Consider the following 21,976-nt stretch of genomic DNA (forward strand, 5'->3'; position numbering starts at 1 on the left):
TTACAAAGGAAGGAAAAGATAAATTATATTGGAATATAAGGATTTATATCCAACCAACTTCAAAATTTAACACTATTTGTTAAATAAATCTATCATCTATCTACCATTTTAATTATGTGGGGCAGCATCATAAAAATTATCAGTTATTGTATGCGAACAAGAAACAGAGATAAAAGAAAGAAAAAAAAAAATTTGACGGGGATAAAACGAAAGAAAAGTGTGTCTTTTCGACATTTTAAATTTTAAAACACCAGTTCAGCGATTCCAAATTTTGAAGCGTCTCTAGAAATTCCCAAAAACCCAAACAAATGGTTGTAGGTGATGGATTGTATGCAGGCCTAAACTACCCATGTGATTTGATGCTGACATGTCTTCTGACAATTGATCTCTCAAATTAATCAATTTCCTGTTTAAATTAACGGCAATTTATCAAATCACGCACCTAGATATCTTAATTGACCAAAAGGCGTATGCTACTTTAATATTTACCAAAAGATGCACTTTTTCAAGTGTACTTCCCTTTTTATCCTTCTGATCAATCAAACTTTTTTTTGTCGTTTTTCTTTTCTCCCTCTTCTCTTTCCTATCTCCTCTTTCATCAACGACATTTAAAATTTAATTAATTTTTTGATAACATTTTAATAGATTTAGATAAGCTAAAATAAACTATGAATAGAAAATTTGAACTCCTTGCAATATCAAGAATTTACAGGAACTGAAATGGGTGTAATCTGAGGTCTCTAGGTCCATCAGTGAGTTTCGGTCAAAACCCACTGATGGATCTAGAGAGCTCCGATTGCACCCATTTCAGTTTCTATGGATTCCTGGTGTTACAAGGAGTTCAAATTTGCTATCTATTATTTATTTTGGCTTTTAGAAGGTATTAAAATACAAGAAGAAAGAATCAGCAAAAAGGTTCAACGTGGGCCTGATATAAATTATTTTTGCTTATTCTTTCTTCTTATATTTTAACATCTTCTAAAAGTCAAAATAAATAATGGATAGCAAATTTGAACTCCTTGCAACACCAGGAATCCATAGAAACTGAAATGAGTGCAATCGGAGCTCTCTAGGTCCATCAGTGGGTTTTGACTGAAATCCACTGATAGACCTAGAGACCTCAGATTACACCCATTTCAGTTCTTGTAGATTCATGATGTTGCAAGGAGTTCAAATTTACTATCCATTGTTTATTTTGACTTTTAGAAGGTGTTAAAATATAAGAAGAAATAATCAGTAAAAAGGCTCCACGTTAGGCCTGATATGAATCATATCAGACCCACGTTGGGCCTGATATGATTACAAGCCCAATATGGATCTCACTCTATTAAGAATTCTCAATTGTTTTAGGAACTCTTCATTTCTAATGTAGTATTTTATTTTGACTTAAATCTCAATTCATAATGTATGTCTTTGTTGGGGGTTTGAAAAATTATGCGGAAAAACCTTAACTGTTGAATACATTTTCAAATATGTTGGATTGGATATTGAAAAGTAATGATTTTTGCAGTTCCTCTACCTTTTGCTTGGTATCTTTTTCCCATTTAAATAATTGACACACTTTTCTTTCAGCCTACAGAATTTGGAGTGGTGTCTCTTTGTCCTTTTCCCTTATTTCTCGTAAGTGATATCATTTTCTGGATTAATTTTCTTTTACAAAGAAAGAAGAAATAAGTGAGTCATGACTTATTTGCAGTTACATGCTAATAGAAGAATTAGGTCTATCTGGTATTGTGTCAATTCTATTTATTGGAATTATACGTATCTTCTCTTTTTTCAATAACTATACTATGACTATTTGTTCTAAGTGTTTGCATATGTATTTCTTATAGGTAATGAAACATTATACATTCTCTAATTTGTCAGAGAACTCTCAACATTTTGCTACTGCATTTTTCCACTTGATTTCATCACTAGCTGAAACATTTATGTAGGAGGATATGCATTGATGCCCTTATCTATTTTTCTACTTAGAGTAATCATAAACACATCCATTATGAAATGAAGAGTTCCTAAAATAGTTGAGCATTCCTAATAGAGTGAGATCCACATTGGGCCTGATATGGAATCATATCAGGCCCAATGTGGGCCTGATATGATTAATATCAGGCCTAACGTGGAGCCTTTTTGCTGATTCTTTTTTCTTATATTTTAACACCTTCTAAAAGTCAAAATAAACAATGGATAGCAAATTTGAACTCCTTGCAACACTAGGAATCCATAAAAACTGAAATGGGTGCAATCGGAGCTCTCTAGGTCCATCAGTGGGTTTTAACCGAACCCCACTGATGGACCTAGAGACCTCATATTACACCCATTTCAGTTCCTGTAGATTCATGATGTTGCAAGAAGTTCAAATTTGCTATCCATTGTTTATTTTTACTTTTACAAGGTGTTAAAATATAAGAAAAAAGAATCAGCAAAAAGGCTCCACGTTAGGCCTGATATGAATCATATCAGGCCCAACGTGGGCCTGATATGAATTTTTTTTGCTGATTCTTTCTTCTTGTATTTTAACATCTTCTAAAAGTCAAAATAAATAAAAGATAGCAAATTTGAACTCCTTGCAACACCAGGAATCCATAGAAACTGAAATGGGTGCAATCGGAGCTCTCTAGGTCCATCAGTGGGTTTTGACCGAAATCCACTGATGGACCTAGAGACCTCATATTACACCCATTTCAGTTCCTGTAGATTCCTGATGTTGCAAGGAGTTCAAATTTGCTATTCATAATTTATTTTAGTTTATCTAAATGTATTAAAATGTTATCAAAAAATTAACTAAATTTTAAATGTCGTTGATGAAAGAGGAGATAGAAAAGAGAAGAGAGAGAAAAGAAAAACGATATAAAAAAAAGTTTGATTGGTCAGAAGGATAAAAAGGGAAGTGCACTTGAAAAAGTGCGTCCTTTGATAAATACCAAAGTAGCATACGTCTTTTGGTCAATTAAAATATCTAGGTGCGTGATTTGATAAATTATCATTAAATTAATGTCAACAATTATTTTATAAATAAATAATAAATATGGATAATTATAAACACACCCCAATTATTAATAGAAAAGTAGCAGTTACGGTAAGTCAGTAACAGCTAGAATATTTATAACAGCTATTAAAATCGTAATTAGTATAATGAGTTCGATTGATTCAAGTTGTGTCATATGAATTGATGGGTTGAATGACTTTTTTATTTTAAAAATTAAAAAGCATGACATGGGCTACGTTTTGATTTTGGTAGGGTAGCTGCAGCTGCTCCCATCATTTTGACCAACAAAATTAATTAAAAAAAAATACAAACTCAATAGTCTATCTATCTTATACAAACAACTCCCGGCCCTTTACTCTTCTTCTCCTCCTCCGATTGGATTCCCATCTAAATCGACAGAAATCGAGCGAAAAATTCGACGAGAAAGAAGAGAAAGATCGAGCAACAATAATGAACAGTCGACGAAGAGAAGAAGATGACACAACTCCGCTGCGTAAACTTCTGATCCCCGGCCCATTAGTCTCCTTTTCTGCTTGTTTTATGCTCCTCAGCCATCTCACGCCCACCGACGTCGACGTCATGCAGTTCACGCCGAAGCAGCCTCGCCGTCGGCAGCGTCGGTGGAGGAAGAAGAAACAGGGGAGCATGTGCTGGAGAACTCGCCTGTGGAACAGGTGGCGCTGACGGTGCCCGTGGAGGACGACCCGTCGACGCCGGCGCTGACGTTCCGGATGTGGGTGCTGGGGACGGCCTCCTGCGTGCTTCTCTCCTTTCTCAACCAGTTCTTCTGGTACCGGAAGGAGCCGCTGTCCATCACCGCCATCTCAGCCCAAATCGCGGTTGTGCCACTCGGCCACCTCATGGCTGCCACGATCACCGACCGCGTCTTCTTCCGGGAAAGCCGGTGGGAGTTCACGCTCAACCCCGGGCCGTTCAACATCAAGGAGCACGTGCTCATCACCATCTTCGCCAACTCCGGCGCCGGCAGCGTCAAAGCCATCTACGTAGTTACCGCCGTCAAGATTTTCTACCGAAAGCACATCAACTTCTTCGTCTCACTCGTCGTCGTCATCACCACGCAGGCACAATTATTTTTGTTAATTAATTTGAGAAAATAATTGTGACAAGAATTTCAGTTTCTAAAAATTGGTTGAAACATGAAGCAGGTGCTGGGATTCGGATGGGCAGGAATATTCCGGCGGTATCTCGTTGAGCCGGCGGCAATGTGGTGGCCGTACAATTTAGTGCAGGTCTCGCTGTTCAGGTGAGGGATAAAGTACTTTTTCTTTTTTTTTCTTTTACAGATAAATATTTAATCAAATATCAAAAACACCCCTTAGTCTTTTTATTTCAAATCAGGAGCCATGAAATTTAAAATTCTTTAAGAGAACTAAAAATCATTTTTTTTCGAATCATTCCGATTGAACTTTAAATGTAGTACAAATTCGGAAGAAGAGGATCAAGAGACAACTGAATGATAGTTGAGACTATCTTTTCAATGATTTTGATTGACATGACAAGAGCTCTTTGAATATATTTGTGATATTGTAATTTACAAAGCGTAGATTTTTAAATTTATTAAAAAGTTGTACGTTGTTTTAATATTTATTACAAGACGTATCTTTTTAAATATATTTTTTATATTATCTTTTTAATAAATTTGGCTTTTTTTCTATTTTTTTATTTCTCACTCTATTTTTTTTCTCGTCTACACATGCAACCAATCATAATATAGATTTGAAATGTAAATTATATCAAGCACATGACGTTTAGAATTTAGTTCGAATCATATTAAATCCAACGTAAAAATTTTTTTTATCTATTCTTCTTTATCATATTTTAACATTTTATAAAAATTAAAATAAATAATAGATAATATATTTGAACTCCTTACAATTTTAGAAATCCACATGAACTGAAATAAGTACAATTAGAGTTCTCTAGGCCCATTAGTGAGTTTTGGTTAAAACTCATTGATGAACCTAGAGAGTTCCGATTGCATCTATTTCAGTTCGTGTAAATTTTTGATGTTGCAAGGAGTTCAAATATGTTATTCATTATTTATTTTGACTTCTAGGAGGTATTAAAAATATAATAAGAAATAATCGATAAAAATTCTCATACATTGTTTGATATAAATCATATCATGCCTATGTTGGGTCTGATAAATTTCAAAAATGATAATCCAAGAAAATCTGTGATTAAAGGTTTTATTTTTCGAAGATGACAAACTTATGCATGAAAATCAGACAAAGGAACCCACAGCTGATTCCATGCTTCTATTCTTTAGGATCCTTGCATTGTGTCACAGTGTAATTCCTGAACTAGATGAGAAAACTGGTGGCTTTACTTGTGAAGCAGAATTGCTAGATGAAGCAGCATTTCTGGTTGCTGTCAAGGAATTTAGCTTTGAGTTTTGTAAGATAACTCAATCTAGTGTATTCATTAGGGAGAAATATTCATTTTCTGAAGATCTTATTAAGAGGTAACAATTCAGTTTGCATGTTTTAATCAACATATTTTCTTTTTTTTTTATGAAGATCTTGGCGACTTGATATTTTATTCTAACATAGTGAGTTCAAGATTCTCAATATGTTGGAATTCAATAGCAAAAGGAAGGGAATGTAATTGTGCGTAATGTAAGTGGGAAAAATTTTGTTCTTTGCAAAGGTGTTGATAGGTATGTTTAACTTTATACAAAGGATATTTTTTTTGTGATTAGAGATATAGTTTGTGTGAATTATATCTGAAATCACTGATGTAGGTGGTAAATAAGAATTGAATTGTTATTGAGATTTGATTTTTTTTAAAATTTTTTTTTTGTTGAGTAGCATTATATTTTAGCTTCTGAAAGGTCTTAAAATTTAATCAAAAATACAACAAATAACAACAACAATAATAATCAAGCCTTTTTCACTAGGTGGGGGTGGCTGTATGAATCATTTTACGTCATTGAGCTCTATCTTCTATTATATCATCATCTATATTTAAATAAATTTTATATTATTTTATTGTTACTAACCAAGACTTTTTTTGGTCTTCCTCTTCCTCGTTTGATATGCATGTTTATCATATTTTCACATCGCCTAACTGTAGCATTTATTGGTAGTCTAAGTACATGCTCGTACCATCTTAAACGTGTCTCTCGGAGTTTTTTCTCAATAGATGCAACTCCGACTTTCTCTCTAATGCTCTCATTTCTTATTTTGTTCATCCTCGTATGCCCACACATCCACCTTAACATCCTCATCTCTGCAACTCTCATCTTCTGCTCATGTGCTCGAATCATAGCCCAACATTCAGCTCCATATAACATAACAGGTCTAGCTGCGATTTTATAGAACTTACATTTAAGTTTAAGAGATACTTTACGGTCACATAAAACACTCGATGCTCCCTCCATTTCATCCATCTTACTTGTATTCTATGTAAGACATCTCTCTCAATCCCTCCATCATTTTGCAAAAATGATCCTAAATATTTAAATCTCTCAGTTCCGGGCGATCGTCCTCTCCTATCTTAATAATTGTTTCATTACTTCTAATATTGCTAAACTTAAATTCCATATATTCTGTCTTTAATCTATTAAGTTTAAAACCTTTCCCTTCTACTGTTTCCCTCCAAGATTCTAGTTTAGCATTTACTCCTTCACGTGCTCATCTACCAAAATAATATCATTTGCAAATAACATGCACCACGGTACTCTGTCTTGAATGTGTGCAGTGAATTCGTCCATAATTAGTGTAAAAAGATAAGGACTTAGAGCTGATCCTTGATGTAACCCTATCTTTATTAGAAATGCTTCAGTTACTCCGCCTGAAGTCTTTACTCTGGTTGTTACATCCTCATACATATCCTTAATTAGTTCAATATATGTTACGCTAACACCTCTCTTTTCTAAAATTCTCCATATAATTTCTCTTAGGACTCTATCATAAACTTTTTCTAAGTTAATGAATACCATGTGTAGATCTTATTTTTTCTCCCAATATTTTTCAATTAATTGTCTAAGAAGATGTATAGCTTCTATTGTAGACTTTCCCAGCATGAACCCAAATTGATTTTCTATCACTGCAGAAATAATCGATAAAAATCTCTATACGTGGGCCTGATATAAATCATATTAAACCAAATATAAGCTTGATATATTGGGCTTGATATGATTCATATCACTCAATGTATGGAGATTTTTACCAATTATTTCTTATTATATTTTAATATCTTCTAAAAGCCAAAATAATTTAATTTATATGTATAATATAATGAATCTTATGGATAGCATATTTGAACTCCTTGCAATATCAAAAATTAACAAGAACTGAAATAGATGCAATCGAAGCTCTTTAGGTCCATTAGTGGATTTTGGTAAAAACCCACTAATGGACCTAGAGAGGTCCAATTACACTAATTCCAGTTCTTGTGAATTTCTGAGATTGCAAGGAATTCAAATATGCTATCCATTATTTATTTTGGCTTTTAGAAGATGTTAAAAATAGTAATAAAGAATCCGAAAAAAAAACCCTCCATGTTGGATCTAATATGATTCATATAAGGCCCATGCATGAAGATTTTTGCCGATTCATCCTAATTATATATTTATACCTCCGTAGAAGTCGAAATAAATAATGGATCAGTTTTTGTCGATTTTTAGGGTTGTAAAGAGTTTAAATATACTATCTATTGATTATTTTAACTTCTTTAAATGTATTAAAATGATATTAAAAAATCAACTAAACTCCAAATGTCGTGGGCATGATATGATTTGCATTTTAGGCTTGTGTTATGCATGCATGAAAAAAAAGAGAGGAAAGAGAAGAAGAGAGAAAAAATATGATTGGTTCCATGCATAGGAGAGAGGAAATAGAAGAGAGTGAGACGTGATGAAGAAAAGAAAAAAGTCAGATTTATCAGAAGGATAAAATGGAAAATGTACTTTAAAAGTGCATCATTTGGTAAATACCAAAGTAGCGTGTATCTTTTGGTAAATTTAAAAATATACATACTCTTTTTAGTAAATTGCCATTTGATATATGCCTCACTAGTATGTGGATTGATGTAGATGATTCTGTTGGATCATGAAAATGGGGGGGTGAATAGCGTTATTTGAAAATCGTTATCAAATAGGCAGCGGAAACAGAAAGATAAATACAATGCTAACAACACCAATTTTATTTGGTTCGGAGCCTTCGGCGACTCCTACTCCAAGGCCCAAGTCCCGCGAATCTGTCGATGGACAATCCACTAAAAATATCTTCTGGTACCCCCGGAAGAAATAATCGAGTACAAAGAACTAGGTCAAGTGCAACAAACTGCACTTGTCCTTTTTTATAGAAATTAAGTATAGAAAAAATATGTTACCAACACTTAAGGTACTAAAATGAGGTGTTTTGTGTTGACGTCTATCTGCCGAGCGCGAATGGAACTCCTCGGATCAGTCTTCATGCTCAACAACTTCGTAGTAGAGTCATAGCAGCAACCAGAAGCAGTCAGAGGCTCAAATGTGCGCGCAATAGCTTGTATATAATTGATATTGTTGGGACATTGACGTCCGCTAGAGGGGGTGAATAACGTCTCACCTAAATCATCGCTTCCTATGCTTGTTAGTGCATAGCAGAAATACAAAATAAATCTAATAAATAGAAAGCTAAATCTAGAGGCAATAACCAAGACAATCAAACCTCTAATGCGTTTATGTAACGTGGTTCGAAGATCATTTACTCCTATTCCACGGTTATCCATAAGATGGACGATCCCGATCTGTCGATGGATGACTCCCCAGAAAACCTCCGACTAGCTCGAGTTGCTTCTTGTGGGTGGAGAAACCTCGCCACAAACTCGCACAAGCTCTTGATCACTGAAGAAGACCTTGGAGACTCTACTAGGGGTTAACCACCTCTATTTTCGTCAACCTTGGCAAAGCATCCCGAGCTCTATTAAAGAGAGCTCGGGAGGAAAACACCTACTGTTTTTCCCGCCTCCAATCGACTGGTACAACCACCAGTCAACTGGTCCTAAGTGAAATTCGATCGTTACAAGCCAACGGTCGACTACCAGTTGACTGATGAAAACACCAGTCGACTGCTACAGTAACGCTACAGTATTGCTACAGTAATACTATATTAAAACCCTAGTCTTAGGATTTAACCCCCGAGTACATTCACTCAGCACTCATCCTCGCCCAACCAACCTAGACTTAGCCTTCTAGCCTCCTCCATCAGCCTTGCGTCCCTCGGATGCCTCCCCATCCTTCATGTCTTGCCTTCTGGAGCTTCCATCGGCCTTATCATTGTTGTCGGGTCTTCCTTTGCCAAGAGGTCGCGCCTTCGGGACTTCATCCATTGGCAAGTCACACTTGGACTTACACCACCAAGACTCATCTTTAAACTTTCCTCCTTTGCCAAGATCACACTTGGACTTTTCTTATTGTACCTATATTCGGCACACTCACAATGCATATCAAATATAATAATAAACCTAACTTAAACCTTTGCCCAAGCATCAAAACCTAGGGTACCCAGAATGCTCCAACACAATCTTCCCCTTTTTGATGTTTGGTAACCCGTTTAAGTTAGGGAAACAATATAGCAATACATATGCAAATAAATATCCAAATCAACTCATGCATAAATAATGGAACCTAAATCCCTAGGCTCCCCCTTTACCTAAACTCCCCCTTGACCTAGGATTTCTTGCAAAGGTAAACTTATCTCCCTTTGCTAATAAATGAGCAATCACTCCCCCTTCACCTAAGCTTCCCTTGAGCTAGGATTTTTTACAAAGGTGTGTAGGTTTCCCACTTAAACCTAAACTTCTCACCCTTTATCATACATCAAAAAGAGCTTCAACAATATCCCAATTATTGGACTCTTTGACTTCTAATGACCATAAACATTATATATTAATCCCCCATAAAATTACATACATATTCACTACTCTTTTGGTCATTTTCTAATGTTGAAAAATATTTTCAGATTGTATCAGTCGACTGACATAAGTCCCAGTTGACTGACATCATCAAAATGAGCTTACAGAGACATTCTGTGCTCATGAACAGTGTTACCAGTCGACTGGTGTAAGCCCCAGTCAACTGCCCTCGTCAAAATGAGCTCACAGAGACCTTTTGTGCTTAAAAAACACTGTTACTAGTCGACTGGTATACTATTTCTGTAATTCCACATACTTCCAAAAAATCTCAAATTTTATGGAGAGATCTATTTTATCCATGTCTACTTCGGAAAAATATATATAAAAAAATATTTATCACATATCCCAAGATTGATATAAAAATTCAAAACTAGTTAAATGGTTCAATTGAATATTGACCTAAAGTCATAGTTTTGACTTCCTCTTGATGTATCTGCCTATACTAAACCATAATGCATCCCTAACATTAGTTTATATGATATCTATACATCAAACACTAATTTTCATGCAATATGAACTCAATTCATATTTCCATAAATGAAACATATCCTAATTGTGTCAACCCACTAGGTTAGAGACTTAAGTATGTCTCCTAACCACTTGACACATTTGATAACCCATCTACCATGGGTCCCAAAGGCTCTTCCTAATCTTAGGAATCTTAACCTTAGTCACCTCCCTTGGTGACTCATCCACTATGGCTACACCCACATGGTGTACCATAGGTGACACTTGGCCTACAAACTTGACTTTCTTAACCTTAGATACCTTGTCTTTGGTTAATTTCTTCTTGTCCTTCACCTTGGATACCTCATCCCTGCCATAATTATATGCTACCCTAGCATATTCTTTCTTATTGACCTTGGATGACTCTCCCTTGTCCTTTGTCACATCTCCCTTACCAATATCATGTGTCACTTTAGCACTTGACCTCCTTTTGGTATTCGAGGGACCCAATTTGACATTTTTGGGTCTTTGACCACACAAACACATGTCAAGTCCTCTAGGTCCAATAATGAACCTATCTAGGACTTTCTTCATTTCTTCAAGCCTTACCTTCAAGGCTTGATTTTCCAATTCTAGGGTTCTAACCCTAGAGTCAACATGTCCACCTTCGACATCTCTAGACCTACCCACCTTCCTAGGCATATGTCTCCTTTTCTTGGGATTAATGTTTAGGTTTTCACCCACTTTCCTTCCCTTAGGCAAAGTAGTTTGGGTCTTATTAGGTCTACCCTTAGTGTATGATTTCTTAGGATTATCTACCGTGTTAACCCTATTCCTATCATTATACCTAAATCCACGATTATGCTTGGGTAAATAATCTACATTATTTCTAACAAATATATAAGAATTAGAGCTTGGATTAAACTTCAAAATAGGGATTACCTTCCCTTTTACCTTTGAAGCTCCCCCTTGACTTGTGCTCCTCTTCTTTTCCCATTTCTTTAAGTGCACCAATTTCTTGAGCTCTCCTCTCCTTAGGCACTTTGTGTGGTAGTGACCCCACTCACCACATGTAAAGCACCTAATGTGCTTCTTCTCCTTCTTCTTCCTATAACTCACATTAGTTTCTAAATTAAGTTTAGTGAGTTTAGGGTTTACCACCTTTACTTTCTTGAGCGTAGGACACCTACTCTTGTAGTGCCACATCTTACCACACTCAAAGCATTTGATGCGGTCCTTTGTGCTCTTCTTGGTAGTTGGGGTGGAGGGTTGAACTTCCAATATCTCCTCTTCTTTGGATTGCTCTTCTTCCTCTTCACTTGAAGATGTGGATGATTCCACTTCTTCCTTCCTTGAAGATGTGAATGATACCTCCTCATCTTCCTTCTCCTCCTCGGATATTGAACACGTGTAACGACCCGACCCCTCGGCCCCTTGGGCGGCCACACTAGAGGCCCATTTGGCGGCCTATTTGGCGGCCCCTTGGCGGTCCCTTGGGCGACCCCACTAGCGGCCCAACTGGTGACCCCTTATATCGACGACCGACGACCCTCGGCCGTGTCGTTACTCACTAGGTCTTCCCACCCCTGGTTAGTGGATTTTTCCCCAGGATTCGAACTCTATACCTCCAGGCTAAGTACTAGAGTTTATGAATCCTGGTAGTCAAGTGAGGCGCTCACTTGGCTACCAGGATTCATAAACTCTATTACTTAGCCTGGAGGTCTAGAGTTCGAATCCTGGGAAGGCAAAAATACACTGGCCAGGGGTGGGAAGACCTAGTGAGTAACGGCACGGCCGAGGGTTGTCGGTCAACGACATAAGGGGTCGCCAGTTGGGCCGCCAGTGGGGCCGCCCAAGGGACCGCCAAATGGGCCGCCAGTTGGGTCGCCCAAGGGACCGAGGGGTCGGATCGTTACAACACGTGTCAACATCCAATTAGTCCTTCTCCTCTTGAACCAATGAGCTATTCTCCTTGGGCTCCTGCACTACTTGGAGTTTTGTAGGGTCTTCATGGAATGCAATGATATTTTTCTAAAGATCACTTGTATTCTCATAATTACCTACACTCAACAAAATGTTAGGAGGTAATAAATTCAATAGAATTTTCGTTACCTCCTTATCTGCCTCCAATTGCTCCCTTTGCTCCTTGGTCTAATACCGAGGCCGGAGGCGTTTCCCTTTCTTGTCCGTTGAAGCTTCAAAAGGATCTTCCAATGGTTCCAATCCATTTGGAACCAAGTCTCCAAGTGCGACCTCCAATACCCAAACTCTTCTCGGTTATATGGAGGTGGGATCCGAATATCCCATCCAAGCGGACCTTCGAACTCCATCTTCCTCTAGCACTTTACTCCCTTGGCGATTAGTTCGTAGAAGAGTGACCCACTCTGATACCACTTGTTGGGACCTTGACGTCCTCTAGAGGGGTGGTGAATAGCGTCTCACCCAAATTGTCGCTTCCTACACTTGTTAGTGCATAGCGAAAATACAAAACAAATCTAATAAATAGAAAGCTAAACCTAGACGCAATAACCAAGACAATCAAACCTCTGACACATTTATGTAACTTGGTTCGTAGATCACTTACTCCTACTCCACAGTTGTTCATAAGATGGATGATCCTGATCCATCGGTGGATGACTCCCCAGAAAACCTTCAGCTAGCTCGAGTAGCTCTTTGTGGGTGGAGAAACCTCGTCACGAACTCGCACAAGCTCTTGATCACTCAAGAAGACCTTAGAGACTCTACTAGGGGTTAACCACCTCTATTTTCGTTAGCCTTGGTCAAGCATCCCGAGCTCTATTAAATAGAGCTCGGGAGGAAAACACCTACCATTTTTCCCACCACTAGTTGACTGATACAATCACCAATCGACTGGTCCTAAGTGAAATTCGATCGTTACAAGCCAACGGTCAGCTACCAGTCGACTGATGAAAACACTAGTCGACTGCTACAGTACTGCTACAGTAACGTACAATACTGCTACATCGACACTATAGTACTGCTACAGTAATGCTATAGTAAAACCCAAGTCCTAGGATTTAACCCCCAAGTACATTCACTCAGCACTCGTCCTCGCCCGACCAACCTAAACCCAGCCTTCTAGCCTCCTCCATCAACCTTGCATCCCTCGGATGCCTCCCCATCCTTCACGTCTTGCCTTCTAGAACTTCCATCGGCCTTGTCATTGTGTCGGGTCTTCCTTTGCCAAGAGGTCGTGCCTTCGGGACTTCATCCATTGCCAAGTCACACTTGGACTTACGTTGCCAAGACTACATGCTTAGACTTACACCGTCAAGACTCATCTTTGGAGTTTCCTCCTTTTCCAAGATCATACTTAGACTTTCCTTGTTGTACTTGTATCCTGCACACTCACAATGCATATCAAATACAACAATAACCTAACTTAAACCTTTGCCCAAATATCAAAACCTAGGGTACACAGATTGCTCCAACAGATATCTGAATGCCTCCTCAAACCTACCTTATATAAGGCTTGGAAGACGCCTTCCAAGTGCCTTCAAGGCGCCTCCAATTGAATAGAATCTATCCTGAAGTGATCGGTGCTTATCTGCGAACCAGCCAAACTTTATCTGTGGAAGGCGTCTTCCATAGCCATGGAAGGCGCCTTCCATAAACAGTACAAAGGCACCTTCTATAGCTATGGAAGGCGCCTTCGGGTACTGTTCACCCGAAGGAAGCTTTGTTCCTTTGCTTGCTTTCTTGCCCTGCAACAAATGTGTTAGTCCAAAATATCCTACAAGACAAGTGTTAGCATAATATATAAAAAATAAAGTAATTAGTTCCTGTCCTCCCAGGACTAGGAACTACTCAAGGTCTCAGTCTAGGAATCCTAAATGGACCTAAACTAGACCGACGCCTACTGTCCATCAACTGGGACGTGTTCTTACAGTCACTCTGCTCTAGTGACTTACCTTCACTTACCTTTGCCAGACATCCGGTCAGCCCGTCGATCAGTTTGAACTTTGTACTAGTTATCCGGTCGGCCCGTTGACCTAGTTGGACTTCCCCGCAACACTGAATTAGCACAATAGATAAAATAGTAAAGTAAAATAGTGTTAACCGAATTCAAGATTTGCTGGTCTGGTTGACCATGCACGGTCGACCGGAAACCAGTCGGTCACATATAACCTAGGGTTATCTCCTCCTAGAGTTGCCTAGTTTCACTCACTAGGACTTCTTCCACCTACCTTCACTTACTAACCGGCTTCACTCACCAGGACTTCCACTACCTAGCTTCACTCACTAGGCCCCGGCTTCACTTACCAGGACTTCCACCACCTAGCTTCACTCACTAGGGCCTGGCTTCACTCACTAGGACTTCCACTACCTAGCTTCACTCACTAGGGTCTGGCTTCACTCATTAGGACTTCTTACCTGTCTATCCTTTGGATATGACTTACCTTTTCTAGTCATCTAGTCCTGACTAGACTTCTCTCTTCCAAACACTAAGTCCTGTTTAGATTAACTCTTAGTCAAATTGACCAGACTTAGGTATATTATTAAACATCGAAACCCTAGAGGTCAACTGCACCAACAGATTCATGCAAGAGAGTTCCCATAGATTAATATAAAATCGATTTTCATCAGGCATAGAATCAACCATCTTACATGTGCTATTATTATTGGATGAGATATGAGGTATTGCTACATAAGGTCTTGAAGTTGAAACTCGGTACGTTCGAGCATGTCTTCCCATGTCTTGGCTATCTGTACTAATGACTAGTAGTTATCTGTGATTTACTATCTCTGTATTGACCTAGGAATAAATTGACGGGAACATTGGAAATATTATTGTTGGATGAAATCCTTCGTATTTATCCATTCTAATCCTGAGAGGGATGACAAAATGATTAATAGGGTGCATAAAGGTGGGGTCCAATAAGGCCAGACAATCAAGGACAGTTAGAAGTTAAGGGGACGTGACAATCAAGGATAGACAGAAGTCAAGGGGATGTGACACTTGTTGGTGCAGTTTGCACTAACGGTCTAACTCAAGTTTTGATGAATGACAAATAAGTTAAGTTAGGTTTGATTATGATCCAACCACTTGATTAAGTGAGTAGGAAATCCAGCTAGGTCGACGGTCCGACCGGATAACTAGTACGAAGTCCAGATAGGTCGACGGACTGACTGGGTATCTGGCAAGAAATTCAGCTAGGTCGATGGGTCGATCGGATAGCTGATACGAAGTCCAGATAGGTTGACGGGCTGATCGGATATCTGGCAAGAAGTTCAGCTAGATCAACGGGCCAATCAGATAGCTGACATGAAGTCTAGATAGGTCGACGGGCTGACTGGATGTCTGGCAAACTGATAAGTTAAGGTAAATCACTGGAGGAGAGTAACCAAGTGAGAACGCGTCCCGGTTGGAGGGACAATAGACATCGGTCCAGTTTAGGTTCATTTGAGATTCCTAAGGTGAGATCTTGACTAGTTCCTGGTCCTAAAAGGTCAGGAACTAATTACTATCCCTTATTATTAATTATTATTTGTCCTAATACTTGTTTTGTAGGTTATTTAAACTAACGTTGTTTTACAGGACAAAAGAAGAAAAATTACCTTCGGATGAACAGTGCCGAAGGCGCCCTCAAGCAGTGAAGGCACCTTCATATTGTTCATAGAAGGCGTCTTCCGTAGGATAAATTTTGGTCGAAGTCGTGGATAAGTGTCGGGCAGTTCGGGATCGAATTTGCCTCATTGGAGGCACCTTCCATGACTTTTATAAGACTGTCTCGAGAAGTCATTAAAATAATACTGAGATACGAGCTACCACGCATCCTTTTGAGCTTTCGATTACCCCAAGCTTCTGATACGACTCTGTTGGGACCGAAATGTAGCTAGAGGGGGGTGAATAGCTCGTCGTGTGCTCGTGGTCAACGTTGCTTGTTTCTTCAAAGATGTGCAGCGGAAATATACAAGAAACAACACACACAACGCTAACAAGTAGATTTACTTGGTATCCACCTCCAAAGGAGGTGACTAGTCCAAGGATCTACACACTCACACACACCTCCACTAATGAACACTCCTTTTCGGTAACTACCGAGGGCGGAGAAGCCCTACAAGTTCACACTACCAGAAGAAAGGGAAAGGATACACAAATACAAGCAAAAGCTTACAATGAGTATAGAAAACTCTAACCCTAGCTTTCTTCTTCAGCTGTAGATCCGCCTCTTGACTTGGAAAACCTCCAAGAACCTTCAAGAACTGGCGATCTGAACTTTGTGGAGAAGTTCTGGGAGCACAATGAAGATCTGAGATGAATCGGTGAAGTTCTGTCGAAGGAATCGAACGCCTGCAGCTAAATACGACGCCAACGGTCGGATTCCGATCGATTGGATTACTCCCAATCGATCGGGGAGGCTTTGGATCGATCGGTCGATCAATCCAGAGCGCCTCTGTACTCTACGGGAAATGTCTGGATCGATCGGCTGATCGACCCAGCCTTTATCGCGTAAAAACGCACCACCCCAATCAATCCACTAATCGATTGGGGTCTCTGGATCGATCGACCGATCGATCCAGAGACGTTCTGTGCACTCTGCGACTTGCCCACTCGAGGCTTGTCATGGGGACCTTCCCAATCGATCGGCCGATCGATTGGGCATCAGCCAATCGATCGGCTGATCGACCCAGACATTGGTTTTTGCCCAAAACCAAGTCCCAAGCCCCCAAACCAACATCCGGTCAATCCATGACCTGTTGGTTCATCATGCCTAGCATCCGGTCACCCTTGACCTGCTAGGACTCCCTTACCAATTGTTCAGTCAATCTCTTTGACCCACTTGGACTTTTCCTCATTATGCCAAGTATCCGGTCACTCCCTTGACCTACTTGGATTTCCCAACATCAGATGTCCGATCAGCCTTGATCCATCTGGATTTTCCCTTGCCTGGCTTCACTCACCAGGACTTTCAACCTGCCTAGCTTCACTCACTAGGTCTTTCACCTGGCTTCACTCACCGGGATTTTCCTTCTGTCTAGCTTCACTCACTAGGTCTTTCACCTGGCTTCACTCACCAGGATTTTCCTTCTACCTAGCTTCACTCATTAGGTCTTTCACCTGGCTTCACTCACCAGGATTTTCCTTCTACCTAACATCCCAGTTAGGACTTCCCAGTCAAGTATCTGGTCAACCTTGACCTACTTGACTCTTCTTCAACCAACCTGATCAATTCCTGATTAGAGGGGAATTGCACCAAACAATCTCCCCAAATGAACAACTGCACCTGCACTTGTCCATATCATCGAAGTCTTGTATTTTCAAACATCGAAACCCAAACCAAGACTCAAGCTTGGTCAAACAGGTCAACCTTGACCTGAGGGATATCTAGGGAAGTTATCCTTAGTGAGTACCTAGAGAATCCAAGGAGCACCAATATGTTTTGGGTTCTTAGGAGCATCTTCTCTACCCCATAGATGGGTTAGAGAGTGTCAACTCTAAGTGGAAGGGTAATTAACCCAATCATGATGAAGTTGACACTCAAGGAGCATTTTCAAGGTTATTATTAATCTTTGAAAATGATAAAGGGTTTACTCGTGGAAAGAGTAAAATGTGTCATATTTTGAGAAATTGGATGAAATTTTAAATGACACAATTTGAGAAAATCATAAGGATATACCAAGTTGGGATTTTGGTATTTTCTTAGTGTTACTCTTCTGGAAGAACGAAATATGCCAACATTTGAGGAATAAGCTTAATTTCAATTGGCATAAGTTAATCAAGAGAACTAGAAATGCCAATGTAGGTTTTGGCATTTTCTTGGAGCGTTTAGAAGGCAATGTAGGTTTAATTTTTAACTTAGCTAAGGTTTAAGGACACTTAGGTAATCTAGGTATTTTATTTATGCTAAACCTTGCCATGATTGTTTGCTCACTATATGCCATGACATCATATTTAGTTTTGTATTTTGCATTCATGACTTACTATGAAAAATACAAAAATACCATGTCATGTCATACATACATCATGTAGTTATAGAAATCTTTCTTTTAAAAGCTATTTCATTTTGATGTATGCCATAACATCACCGTGAATCATTTTAATTCCTTGTTTATTAAGGACTAATGACATTAATTAACAAGTAACATTCTTGGTGGATGTCTATAATTCAAAAATGTCTAGATAGATATGCATGATCCCTAGATTAGGGTAAAACCAAACTTTACATCTCACAAAGACCCATAAGGTGACTTGTATGTGGTTTAGTACACATTAAATACAAGTGAGATGTTAGAAGGATGAACAAAACTCAAGATGTTGATTTAGTGCATTCTTTTGAGTTTTAGGTTCATCAAAACACATAGTTATGTGTTTTCCAATCATTGGGAAAGCTAATGTACAAGTCATGTGCATTGAGTCCAAGGAACATGGTTGGATATTGGTTTTGAAAATTATTTTAAAATGTTTTTGGAAAACCTTGATGAAGGCTATCTTTTGATAGCAATCATCATTGAATAGTTGAGCACAAACTTGAAGAAAACACTAAAGTTTTTACAAGTTTTTAAATTTGTGTCAATATTTAAAAATATGAAGTATTTTCTTAGAAAACTATTTTTCCATGATACTATATTCCCTAAATAATGTCTATACAAATTTTCATATTTTTTGGAATTTTGTAGATTTTTCTAGGGGTTTCTGAAATTCACTGAAAGTGAATTTCAGAACTATCAGGCCTTCAATCGATCACCCGATCGATTGAAGGCTCTCAATCGATCGGGCGATCGATTGAGGGCAGGCTTCTCGCAAACAGAAGCTTCCTGGATCGGGCGATCGATCGATCCAGCCCTCCTAAATCGATCAGTGGATCGATTCAAGTTGGTTCAATCGATTGGAACCCAACTCCAATCGATCGAAGATGCTGATTTTGGCTGGGAAAGCTTATTTTCAGCATTTTGAACCTATTTTAGTCTAGGTAACCATTCCAAACCCCTAGAAATACATTTGTATACATAAAAAAGGGTGTTTTCATGTTGAAAACAAGGATGGATTGGTTAAGGGAGACTAAGTAGAAGTTTACATTAAGGTTGATTCAAATTTTGAACTTTTGAACCTCAAAACTTCTAAATTTGGATTTTCTAAAGGTTTAGGGATTCCAAGTCATTGTTGGTGCAATGACAGAAGGTACGACCATGTCTTTAGGGGGAGGTACTCTTTAAAGACATGAAAATTATTTTTCATACACCGTGGAAGGTGGTTAACCTTCCTTAGTGAAAGATGCTCAAGGTTGAGCATTGGTTTACAATGGAGAGTGGATATCTTCATTGTTTAAGTTGTAAATGCTCAAGGTTGGGCATTTGTCTACATTAGGAGAGAATGTAGGGTTAAGGAAAAATGAAAGGTATGGGACTTTCATTATCATGTTAATCACACCGAGTGAAGTTGTGAACAACGATGAGTAACTTTTCAGGGGGAGAGTCTCAAAGGGGAGAGTTGTCAACAAGTGAATTTGTTGATGTGTGCCAATAGGGGGAGAATGTAGGGTTTAAGTTAGGCCTTCATTATCTAAGAGAGAGTTTGCCTTCTTAGTGGGAGAATGTAGGGTTTAACTTACGCCTTCATTACCTAGTGGCATGAAGGAAGTTGAGGCTATGGGAATTAGCCTAACTTAAATGAGGTATTGTCAAACATAAAAAAGGGAGAGATTGTTGGTGCAATATCCCTCAGGTCAAGGTTTACCTGTTTAACCAAGCTTGAGTCTTGGTTTGGGTTTCGATGTTTGAAAATACAAGACTTCGATGATATGGACAAGTGCAGGTGCAGTTGTTCATTTGGGGAGATTGTTTGGTGCAATTCCCCTCTAATCAGGAACTGATCAGGTTGGTTGAAGAAGAGTCAAGTAGGTCAAGGTTGACCAGATACTTGACTGGGAAGTCCTAACTGGGATGTTAGGCAGAAGGAAAATCCTGGTGAGTGAAGCCAGGTGAAAGACCTAGTGAGTGAAGCTAGGCTGAAGGAAAATCCTGGTGAGTGAAGCCAGGTGAAAGACCTAGTGAGTGAATTTAGGCAAAAGGAAAATCCTGTGAGTGAAGCCAGGTGAAAGACCTAGTGAGTGAAGCTAGGCAGGTTGAAAGTCCTGGTGAGTGAAGCCAGGCAAGGGAAAATCCAGATTGATCAAGGCTGATCGGACATCTGATGTTGGGAAATCCAAGTAGGTTAAGGGAGTGACCGGATACTTGGCATGATGAGGAAAAGTCCAAGTGGGTCAAAGGGATTGACCGAAAACTTGGTAAGGGAGTCCTAGCAGGTCAAGGGTGACTGGATGCTAGGCATGATGAACCAACAGGTCATGGATTGACCGGATGTTGGTTTGGGGGCTTGGGACTTGGTTTTGGGCAAAAACCAATGTCTGGATCGATCAGCCGATCGATTGGCTGATGCCCAATCGATCGGCCGATCGATTGGGAAGGTCCCCGCGACAAGCCTCGAGTGGGCAAGTCGCAGAGTGCCCCAATCGATTAATGGATTGATTAGGGTGGCGCGTTTTTACGCGATAAAGGCTGGATTGATCAGCCGATCGATCCAGGCATTTCCCGTAGAGTACAGAGGCGCTCTGGATCGATCGACCGATCGATCCAAAGCCTCCCCGATCGATTGGGAGCAATCCAATCGATCGGTATCCGACCGTTGGCGTCGTATTTAGCTGCAGGCGTTCGATTCCTTCGGCAGAACTTCACCGATTTATCTCAGATCTTCATTGTGCTCCCAGAGCTTCTCCACAAAGTTCAGATCGTCAGTTCTTGAAGGTTCTTAGAGGTTTTCCAAGTCAAGAGGCGGATCTACAGCTGAAGAAGAAAGCCAGGGTTAGGGTTTTCTATACTCATTGTAAGTTTTTGCTTGTATTTGTGTATCCTTTCCCTTTCTTCTTGTAGTGTGAACTTGTAGGGCTTCTCCTCCCTCGGTAGTTACCGAAAAGGAGTGTTCATTAGTGGAGGTGTGTGTGAGTGTGTGGATCCTTGGACTAGTCACCTCCTTTGGAGGTGGATACCAAGTAAATCTACTTGTTAGCGTTGTGTGTGTTGTTTCTTGTATATTTCTGCTGCACATCTTTGAAGAAACAAGCAATGCCAACCACGAGCACGCGACGAGCTATTCACCCTCCCCCCTCTAGCTACATTTCGGTCCCAACAAGTGGTATCAGAGCCCGGACTGCCAGAAGGTTTAACCGCCGACTGTGCATAAGAGCTATGGTTTGATTGAGCCATGTGGGTACAATATTGACCTCGAACAAAGAAAGTGGGGGCTCCTATGTTCGGATCAAGAGGACCAGACACCAGGCAGGAAGTCCTAGTTGCGACTAGGCAAGGAAGTCTTAGTAGGTCGAGTGGACCGAGGGGTAAGAAGACCTGGTGGGTCGAGGATCGGACGTGGAAAGCCTATGGTCCTTTGTTTGAGGGGGGATTGTTGGGGTTGCAAGGTTGTAAACATAGTCCCATATTGGAAACACATGGAAAAGATCATGGGTTTATAAGAGAAAAGATATCTCCATTGGCATGAGGCCTTTTGGGGAGAGCCCAAGAGCAAAACCATGAGGGCTTAGGCCCAAAGTGGACAATATCATGTAATTGTGGAGATATCTAAATTCTTTTCAATTCTAC

At 39.5% G+C, this 21,976-nt stretch overlaps 1 protein-coding gene across 2 annotated transcripts in view; it reads left to right on the forward strand.

Annotated features, from left to right (window-relative positions):
- Positions 1-3,342: 3,342 nt before the first annotated feature.
- The window catches only part of LOC122014267 (oligopeptide transporter 7-like), a 45,316-nt gene continuing 26,682 nt past the window's right edge, over positions 3,343-21,976 (forward strand). For both annotated transcript variants that reach the window (XM_042570454.1, XM_042570455.1), the window contains exons 1-3: positions 3,343-3,479; positions 3,572-4,068; positions 4,153-4,250. In XM_042570454.1, the coding sequence (XP_042426388.1) occupies positions 3,437-3,479; positions 3,572-4,068; positions 4,153-4,250 (638 nt within the window). In that variant the 5' untranslated portion in view covers positions 3,343-3,436. The remainder of the gene's footprint in view (positions 3,480-3,571; positions 4,069-4,152; positions 4,251-21,976) is intronic.

This window comes from Zingiber officinale, chromosome 8B, assembly GCF_018446385.1.
Source record: "Zingiber officinale cultivar Zhangliang chromosome 8B, Zo_v1.1, whole genome shotgun sequence".
Lineage (NCBI taxonomy): Eukaryota > Viridiplantae > Streptophyta > Magnoliopsida > Zingiberales > Zingiberaceae > Zingiber > Zingiber officinale.